The sequence below is a fragment of the Belonocnema kinseyi genome, chromosome 2 (assembly GCF_010883055.1).
Source record: "Belonocnema kinseyi isolate 2016_QV_RU_SX_M_011 chromosome 2, B_treatae_v1, whole genome shotgun sequence".
Classification (NCBI taxonomy): Eukaryota; Metazoa; Arthropoda; class Insecta; order Hymenoptera; family Cynipidae; genus Belonocnema; species Belonocnema kinseyi.
In genome coordinates this window covers 116,801,306-116,811,867 of record NC_046658.1, presented here as the reverse complement: position 1 = coordinate 116,811,867, position 10,562 = coordinate 116,801,306, and the positions used below count along the sequence as shown (strand labels likewise).

General features: G+C 24.3%; 1 protein-coding gene across 1 annotated transcript; it reads right to left on the bottom strand.

The window, feature by feature from the left end:
* Window positions 1–892: 892 nt before the first annotated feature.
* LOC117167514 (DALR anticodon-binding domain-containing protein 3) lies at window positions 893–8,428 on the bottom strand. Its single transcript, XM_033352514.1, has 5 exons — window positions 8,064–8,428; window positions 5,236–5,857; window positions 1,425–1,558; window positions 1,173–1,340; window positions 893–1,091 (listed from the first exon to the last, which is right to left on the bottom strand). Exons 1-5 carry the CDS (start codon window positions 8,340–8,342, stop codon window positions 972–974), a joined length of 1,323 nt encoding a protein of 440 aa, XP_033208405.1. The 5' UTR covers window positions 8,343–8,428; the 3' UTR covers window positions 893–971.
* Window positions 8,429–10,562: the final 2,134 nt, after the last annotated feature.

The following is a 10,562-nucleotide window of genomic DNA, read 5'->3' as shown; positions in this document are numbered from 1 at the left end:
TTGTAGCAAAGAAAACAATTTTTCAAATGTTCAAAGTTTTTTAAATATTGTTCGAATTAAAAACAAAAATATATTTCCGAATGAAAAAAATTGATTGAAAATGTGCATCGTATTAAAAAAAATTATAAGAAATGTTCTGAAAAAACGAATTGTTAATTTAATAAGAAAAATTAAGAATATACTTCCACAATAGATTAGTTCGGAGAAAATATATGGAAGAATTTTTTTCAAGTTCGAGGTGCAGGTGTTTTTAAATTTATTTTGGACATAATTTTTATACATTTATTGTTGTCTTAAGTTCAAACAATAATTTTAAAAACTCCAAACATTAAAAAAAAAGGGAATCTATGGAAAAATATTTGATTATTGTATTTTTAATCAATAATAATATTGATTTAAGAAAATTGTTTTCGGCAATTTTATAATTTGGAGTTATATTATTCAAGAATTTTCCAATTCAAAAATTTCAGTGTCAGAAATTTTATTTTCCAGGATTTTTCATTCCCGTTCAGATCAATTTTTGGTATTTGTTTGAAAAATTGTACTGAATAAAGCTGCAATAAAAATAAGCTAACCCATTCAAACAAAATTAATAATTTGATTTAGTTCTATTACAAAACATATTTTTTAAATACAAATTTAGTGCTTATATCCTAAAGTAAATTTTCGTAAATTAAATTATTTCTTGAAAGCTTTACGGTATGCATTAAATTCAAATTTAATAAAACGAAATCAACCCTTTCTCAATTATTCCATTTACATTATCAGTTATTTATATTATTTAATAACACTATAAAAAAAATTTCGGCATTAAAAACAATTCAACACATTAATTTATCTACAATTTTCGAAATTATTATTGTAGATATATAATTATTACAATATACTTTAAAAATAGTATAAAATATTAACTGAAAATAGAGACTCAAGGATCTAAAATTATAATAAATAAAAAACTCTTGACATTCAGTTCACATATTTGTAACAGAAGTTGTTCCAAAAATAGCAAGTGCATTTTCCAAGACAACAAGCAATGCTTGCAGCATGTATATTCTTGCCATTACAGTAGGCATTAAATGACTATATCCTTCCTGAAATTTTTCATACAATAAATAGTTAACATTTTATTAATAAAATTTATTTAGTGGCATTTAAAAGTTTGCAATACTCACCACTAAAACACGACTGCGTCTATAAAAAGCGCTGAATTGTTGACAAAGTCGAGATAAAAAGGAAGAAACATACTGTGGACAGATTTCAAAAGAAGATTTGTGCTTTATACAACTTTGTACCATTTCAGGATATTGTAGAATAAAATTATAAACCAGCTCCCATTCTTCCTGCAAAAATAATGCTAGAATCAGTTACGGGAGCATCAGTGGCATAATTTTTAAACAGGAAAATATTGATATAAATATTGATACCTCTTGATTGAGACAAGAGAAATCCACATCTTCAATATTTGAAAGCTTTGGATAGTTTCCATCAAGTTCTTTCTCGGTATATTTATTTAAAATTGCTTTTATTCTCGCAGTATTGTATAATATAAACGCTGCTCCTGAAAAATAAATTATACGCCATTGTTAAATTAGAAAGTAACTTCAATTTAATGTAGAATAGTCCAGAATGAAGTAATTCAATTTAAAACTTAATTTTTGATCCAAATAAAACAATTACAGGATTGCTAAAAGATCCCTAAAATTCAAAATTTCCTGACTTTTCCCTTAACATTTTGTTTTATATTCACCGCCCGTTATATATATTTTTTTCGGGTGTTCAACTCAAAAAGATCACTTTTGAACAAAAAATGAAATCATTAGACTTTCGGTTAAGGAATTAATTTTCAACCAAAAAAAAAAAAATTATTTTTTTTTAACAAGAGTTCAATTTTCAACTAAAAGAGGTGAATCTTCAGCAAAAAAAAATTCTTAACGAAAAGGAAAATTCACAAAAAAGGAAAAAAATGTTCAATTTTAAAGCCAAACGAACGACTTTTATACAAAGAAGTAGAATTTTCAGCCGAATTTTAAACCAAATAATTTAATTTTCAACTGTAAATATCAATTCTAAGATCAAATGGAATTGTGACAATTTCAGTTAAACAAATTAATTTTAAAGAAAAAAAAACTAATTTAAAAAATGTTTAATTTAAAAAAAAAGTTAACCAAATATTTTAACTTTGAACAATAAAAAACTGAATTTTCAATGAAAAAGTTGCATTTTTATCCGAAAAGATTAAATTTCGTTTAAGAAAGATTTTATAGTAAATGAAGAAAAAAAAATCATTCACAATATTGAATTTTGAAGCTAAAAAAAAACTTTCAACAAAACAGATAAATTTTCAGCCCGAATACATGAATTTAATTTTTAAGAAAAAAGTTGATTTTCAACAAAATTGTTTGATGTATAAGTAAATAAAATAACGAATTTTCTACCCCAAAAAGATCAAGTTTCAAGAAAATACATAAACTTTAAACTAAAAAAGATGAATGTTAAAAAAATATAACCAAATACTTGAATTTCGACCAAAATAATTGAATTTTCGATCAAATATAAAATAGTTAAACTTTCAACCAAATTGTGGAATTTTCTACCGAAAAAGATTAATTTTGAACAAAATACATATTTTTTCAACTTAAAAGGTTAATATTCTGCTATAAAATAAGAATTTTCAAGCAAACATAGAATAATGAAATTTCCAGTTAAAGAACTTTATTTTTAATCAAACAATTGTATTTTTAATTAAAAAAATAATAAAATTTCTTTGATAACAGGTGAATTTTAAAACTAAAATTAAGATTTTTTAACAAAACAGTTGAATTTTCGACCAAAATGATTAATATAAAACTAAAAAAGATTAAATTTGTCTCGAGAAAGATTTTTTTAGCCAATAAAGAACAAAAATAACATCGAAAATATTGAATTTTCAAGCTAAATAAAAACTTTCTACAAATCAGTTGAATTTTCAACACGAAAATATAAATTTTTAACAAAAAAGTCAAATTCCAACAATACTTTTTGACATGAAAAGTAAAAAAAACACGAATTTTTTAGCCAAAAAGATGAATTAAAAAAAAAAATACACAAACTTTAAATAAAAAAAGATTATTAAAAAAAATGTTAACCAAATAGTTAAATTGCGACCAAAATAATTAAATTTTGAACCCAAAAGACAAGTTTTAAACAAAATAGTTGAATTTTCAACAAATAGGTGATATATTTGTCGTAAGGAGTTTTAATATTTTACGAGGAAAGACTAATTTTCAACGAAATACATGAATTTTCCAACAACTAGTTGAATTTCCAACCAGACATGAAATTGATAAATTTTGAGTTAATAAAATTAATTTTAACCAACGGATTCTATTTTTAGAAACAAAAAATATATAAAACATGTTTAAAAAGTGCATTTTTAAACATAAGAGATAAATGTATAAGAAAACAGTTCAATTTTCAACCATACAGTTGCATTTTTAACTAAAAAAGATTATAATTCTATCAAGTAAGATTTTTCATTTAATGAAGAAAAAAATGTCATCAAAAATATGGAATTTTCAAGACCATAAAAAATGTTCTACAAATCAGTTGAATTTTCAACCCGAAATATGCATTTTTAACAAAAAAGTTAATTTACAAAAAAATGGTTTGATTATAAAGAAAAAAAAACACCAATTTTCTACCCAAAAATATGATTTGTCAAAAAAATACACGAACTTTAATCAAAAAAAGATGATTATTAAAAAAATATATTAACCAAATAGTTCAATTCCGACCAAAATAATTAAATTTTCAACCTAAAAGAAAGTTTTAAACAAAAAAGTGGAATTTTAAAAAAAAGGTGATATATTTGTCATAAGAAATATTAATCTTTTATCCGAAAAGACGAATTTTCAATCAAATAGTTAAATTTTCCAATTTTGAACCAACGAGTTCTATTTTTTGCAAAAAAAATACAAAAATTCTAAGATAATGAATTAATTTTTAAACCAAAGAGATGAATTTAAAAGAAAACAGATCAGTTTTCAACCACATATTTAAATTTGTAACTAAAAAAGATTATATTTCTATCAAGAAAGATTTTTCATTCAATAAAGAAAAAAATGTCATCTACAATATTTAATTTTCAAACTAAAATTTTTTTCTATAAAACAGTTGAATTTTCCACCCGAAAATATGCATTTTTAACAAAAAAGTTAATTTCCAATAAAATTGTTTGACTTTAGAGCAAAAAAAAACACAAATTTTCTATCCAAAAATATGATCTGTCAAAAAATACACGAACTTAAATAAAAAAAGATGATTATTAAAAAATAAGTTAACTAAATAGTTAAATTGCGACCAAAATAATTAAATTTTCAACCCAAAAGACAAGTTTTGAACAAAATAGTTGAATTTTCAACAAATCCGTGATATACTAGTCGTAAGGAATATTAATATTTTACCAGAAAAGACGAATTTTCAACAAAATACATGCATTTTGAACCAAACATAGAATAGTTAAATTTTCAGTTAAATAAATTAATTTGAAAGAGTTCTAGTTTTAACAAGAAAAAATCAAATTTCTACGATAACAGATTATTTTTTAAACTGAAAAGATGAATTTGTGAGAGAACAGATTAATTTTCAACCAAATTGTGAAATTTTCAGCCAAAAATATAAATTTTGTATAACACACATAAATGTACAACTAAAAAGATAAACGTTCTACCATAAAATAAGAATTTCAACCAAACATACAGTAGCGGAATTTTCAGTTACAAAATCTAATTTTTACCAGACAATTGCCTTTTGATTTAGAAAAATATAGAATTTCCTTGATAACAAATTAATTTTAAAACCAAAAATACGATTTTGTAACAAAACATTCAAGTCTTTAATCAAAACGTATGACTTTTTCACCAAAAAATATGAATTTAAAAATAAATAAATGTTTCAGCCATATAATAATATTTCTAATCACAAGATGAACTCTCAACGAAAAAATTATATCCCAAATATTCATCTTCAGTTTATAGAAAATTCTCCAACTTTCCTTGACCAGCATTAAATTATTTGACTTTACAGAATTACCTGATCTGTAATAACCCTGATAATGAGCCTTGAAATTTTAATTAAAAAGAATTTTCAAAATGGATATGCCCGATTTTGACAACTTCAGGTATTGAATAAATTCATTTCATTGTAACATAAAACCTTAAAAATATAAACAAAATGTAAAACCATGAAAAATACAACCTTTCATTGTATCATCCGAAGTTGCAACATTTTTAAGGAAGACAGCTCGGCTCGGTTTAACAGACAAGAGCTCAAATTTGATTACTGTTCGTGCAATCTCTTCTATGTCTTCATTATAATCCCCCATTTCTTTATTTTCCGTTTTATACTTGTGAGCATTCAGCTCCAACAATTTTTCTTTTTTACTACAAAGATACGACTTCCACGTAAGAGATGTTTCCTTTGAGTTCAGTTCCAGATTCTTGACAACTCCACAGACAATCTTTTTATAATTTCCTTCGATAATTCCTTCGGATTTTGTCGTCAGAATGTAATTATGATCACCATTCTCTTCTGAGACACCATAGCCTTGCAGCCGCAAAATATTTTCAGTAACATCTTTCAAGAAATGCAATCTCTGATTAGTCAATTCTGATCCTTTGTCGACTTGCATTTTTAATGTAAAGCATTCATTAACCAATGCCTTTTTGCCATAAGAGTGACCATTTTTTACAGCAGTTTTTATCGCGAGTGATAAGATCTGAGGCCTGTTTAAAAAAAGACATACTCTTTCTTTTTTTAATGAACAAGAATTTATTTGTAGAGACCATTCTTTGGATTTGGAGACTAATCGTTTGAATGTCTGAAACAATCAAAGCACATTTTTAGGTGTTTTTTTTTAGATTCATTAGCACGTTAGGACGTTAAATCATTTTTCATTTAACAAAATATAAAACTTTTGTGAATTAATTGAACAGATTAATCATTCAAAGAAAATAATTTCTTTAATTAAAATAAAAACAAGTATTATAATTATAAAAATTAATCTTAAAATAATTAATATAATATATTATTTCTTTGATTCCACAGAACAATGTTTTATTTAAACTATTTACACATTAAAAAATTATAACGAAATAAAATAAAGAAATTAAATGTAAATAAATTAATAAATATTCACGATAAAAAATTAAAATAAATTTATTTAATTTTAATAGAGTAATGATTCAATTTGATTAGTTTTTTAATAAGGTGCAAAAAAGATTTTTCTAAATACATTTTTTCATAGTATTCAAATATTTCGAATTTTTTCAAACAATCGACTCGGAATATGTACTCGAGCATGTATACAAATTTATGAATTTATTATGAATAATGTCTCTCTCAGTTCTTGAAAATACTTAAATATGTAAAACCAGTACTATTCATATGTAAAGTTGAGTAACTGTTTTTTTTTTTAATTTGTGAAAGTAACTGAGTAGATAAGGAAGGAAATATGGAGATTTTCATGAAAATATATTCTTTTGAGTAAAATTAGTTTGTGCACTACATTGAATTAAATTTAAAACGCTTCAAATTCCTAAATTTTGCAGTAAAAATGTTGCATTTTCAATAAGATAGATTTAATTTTAACCAAATAGTTAAATTTTCAAATAAAAAAGATAAATTTTCGAAAATATGAACTTTTTAAACTAAAATGATGAATTTTTAACTGAAAACATAGAAATCTAAATCAAAAAGATGAATTTTCAACCAAACAATAAAGAAATTTTAAGTTTAAAAAATTGATTTTCAGTGAAAAATATAAGTTTTCAACTAAAATAATTAATTTGTAACTGAAGCAGTTGTGTTTACAAACAAAATGATGAACTTTCACCCAAAAAGATACATGTTTTAATGAAAAAAAAAACAATTTTCATCAAAGCACATGAATTTGTAAGTAAAACATACCAATGTTCAAACAAAAAGATCAATTTTTAACTAAAATGATGCACTATTCAACTGGAATAGTTAAATTTTCAGTTTAAAAAATTATCTATCGACCAATAAAAAAACAAACGATTTTCCAGTCAAATAATTCAGGTTTCAACTGAAAAAGCTAGATTTTCAGTAAATAAATTAATTTTTAACAAAAACAAAAAAAAACGAACTATTAACAAATCATTTACATTTTCAATTACAATGATACATCTTCAATAACAAAAATTAATTTTTAACAAAAGAATTTAACTATCAATCAAGTACTTGGATTTTTATCCAGAAAAGATGAATTATCGACGAAAAATATACTAATTGATATTTTAACTAAAAAAGGTTGTAATTTTATATGAAAAATAGTCTAATTCAAATAAAAAGACGAATTTTCAACGAGACTTGCATTTTCAACTATCAAAGGTTCTTCAGCCAAAAAAGAAAAAAATGTCAAACAAACTATTGAATTTTTAGGCAAAAAGATGAAATTCCAACCAAGAAGATAGATTTTTAACCAAAAAGATACGTTTTCTACCTAAAAATATAAATTTACAACAAAAAAACAAATGTTCAATAAGATAGTTATATCCAGGGATATAAGACTACTTTCACGAACAAAAAACCATAAGCAATTAATTTTTTTTATATCAAAATTAAAAACAATGTAATCATGCTATTGAAAAAATTCCCTGACATTTCCAGGTTTTTCCAAGCATGTAATAAAATTAATAATAATCGAGAAAGAAGAAAAATGATGGATTTCATTTATATTCCACTATTATATATCTTTAAGTAAATAATAATTAAATAAAGTTTACGCGCTTGTGTAATTATATGTACAAAAATTATTTTTTCATTTCTAACTGTGATAATATCAAGTATACATTTTCAATTACAACAGTTTTTAGAGAGAAATATTTTTTAAATAATTATATATATATTCCAACAGAACTGTAAAGAATTTCATAACAATTATCATTTCTATAATGATCATAAAAGATTGGAGGTTATGTTCTAAGATTTTGACAGCATCAGCTGTTTATATTTGTATATTTACTATATTTATTAATACTTTAAAAATTGTATGGAACACTCACCTCCTGCCCAACTTCTTCGTCAGTTAAATGTTTAAAATCAAAATTTTTACTTCCCAAGTAATGGTCCAAAATGTTTTTAGGTTCCAAATCGTCATTCAAGTGACAACTAACATAACCTCTCCAGACTCGAAGATTCGATAGAAAGCTGACTTCACCGTTCTGTAATAAATTTTCACTGTTCACTTTGATAATTGTCGAATTTTCAGTTTCTAAATTCGTTAATTCACTTATTATATTTTCCACGAGATTTCTCACGTGAAAGATTGTCGAATACTCCATGAAAAAGTTTATGTGGCGTGCGAAACAGAAAACTAACCTAATTGTATGCCTTATATAGCAGCCCTGTGAATCTCTCCATATTTCAGATTTTAACTTGACCCCGCAACTGTCCCAAAGTTGATTAGTTCCTAATATTTCCAACACGGCGCTAGTTGTCCCATCACTCCCTGCTTTTACATAGAAAGCAATGGGACAAAATCACTTTTTTAATTTTTTAGTAAACGAAATTTTATTTCCATGCAGAAAAATTCTTGAAATTAAAACAATGTTACTCATTTAACATTTCAAAATACTTTTCCAATCATTTTTTATGAATACTAAAGACAAAATATGATTTATATGGTTAATGGAAAGTGAAAAAAAACCCGGAGATAAAATTTGAATAGTACTAAGTTCAAACTTACCATGTGAATACTCTGGCTTATGAATATATAATGCATATAATGTATTTCTAATCAAATTGAACTAAATTTACATTTGAAACCATTTAATTTAATAATCAGTAAAAAATAAAAAAATTAATTTCTTTAATTGCTCTCTTTTATCTTTATATCCTTTTAAGTCTTTAAAACGAAGATGTTAAAACATTGATTATATTTACATCTTGGACGTTTTATAACATTATAATTTATATTTGTTCCTCTGAAAAATAGTTTTTTTTCAACATTTGAATTATTGAATAATCTATTTTTAATGTTCTTTACATATTTTCATGCTATATGTTAATGAATAATAATTTAATTCAATTTCAATGACATTTTTCTCATTATATTCAATAGTGTAAGTACTCGCTAAGCCCTCAAATATTAAGTTTGAACTTGTATACTATTAAAACTTTTTCCATAAGACTATTTATATATTTTATTGATATAAATATTATTTACTGCGTTTTCAGATATAAAAAGAAATATATTTAACTTTGTATTCAAATTAAAATCTAATATTCCATTTTACCAAGTTTATTTGGTGACGTTTTAATTCATGTTTTCCATTAGCATTTATATACATCGTTTGGAAAATTGTTTTGAAATATAAAATGTGTAACATTCTTTTCATTTCAATATTTTTTTACGAAAATAAAATTTTGTTCATTAAAAAATGTTTAAAAAGTGGCCTGCTCCCATTGCTTACAATGCAAAAACAGGGAGTTATGGGACAACTAGCGCCGCGTTGAAGATATTAGGAACTGCATTTAGGAACTCCATTTGCATCTTTGCATCGCAGCTTCCAGCATTCCAGGAATATTTTGAATACACGTATATATTCAATCTGATAACTGTTCAAAACTATGAAGTACGGTATGTAAACTTTATTTGCATTAGAAAATATTTTTTTTTTATAAAAAACAAAAATTAAAAATACTCAAAAACTAGCCATTTTTTATAAATCATAGAAAAGTAGAAAGAAACAATTTTCACAAATTGATATAAAATAATGTCCTTATATTTAAAAAAACTGACATTGTTTCCGGAAATTCGAACTTGATTTAATGAAATGTATAAAAAATGAATATTTTTTTATATAAACAAAAAATATTTTTAATGTGGTAATGAAGGACAAAAATTACAAACTATAAACGTTTATACTTTAGTTTGTTTATAAATAGGGCTGCTACATGAAAAATGTAGAAAAAGTGACTAATCACAAAAAGACGAATTTTAAACAAAATAAATCTATTTCCGACTAAAAAAGATTAATTTTGCAAGCAAAAATAAAATAGTTATAGGGTAGATGTATCGTTTGTGGCTACTGTACCGTTTGTGGCCACTTTGAGATTTATAAGTAAATTTTAAATATTTAGTTTTTACTATAGCATAGGTATTATATTTATAGGGTTTTTTTATTTGTCGGCAACGCTGTAAACTCTTTTCTATCAGCCCCACACAGCCCCATGCCACTCTTCTGGAGGCCTGTGGAAAATTTTTGTCATAAGAGTTGAGGGTGGCCGTGTGGCGGCGCCAGCTATGCAGTTGGCCTAGAATTCAAATAATGCAAGGCGAAAGTGTGAAAAACAAAACGTTTGTGAAATAAAATTAATTTTCTGAAATTTCTGGGTAAAAGATAATAATCATTATGATCTTTTTAATCTTTTGAATCACAAATGGTTTGCGAAAATCATAAAATTCACTGATTTTAGACGTAAATCCCAATACATTCCTACTGACTACAAAAAATTACCTGTTACACCGCGAAAAACTTCGAAAAAATAAATAATATTTC

Coding starts and splice junctions, on each gene's coding strand:
- LOC117167514 (XM_033352514.1), bottom strand. CDS start 8,342: ATGGAGTATTCGACAATCTTTCACGTGAGAAATCTCGTGGAAAATATA. Junction 5,858..8,063: donor ACGAAGAAGTTGGGCAGGAG/GTGAGTGTTCCA, acceptor TGATTGTTTCAG/ACATTCAAACGATTAGTCTC. Junction 1,341..1,424: donor TCTCTTGTCTCAATCAAGAG/GTATCAATATTT, acceptor TTATTTTTGCAG/GAAGAATGGGAGCTGGTTTA.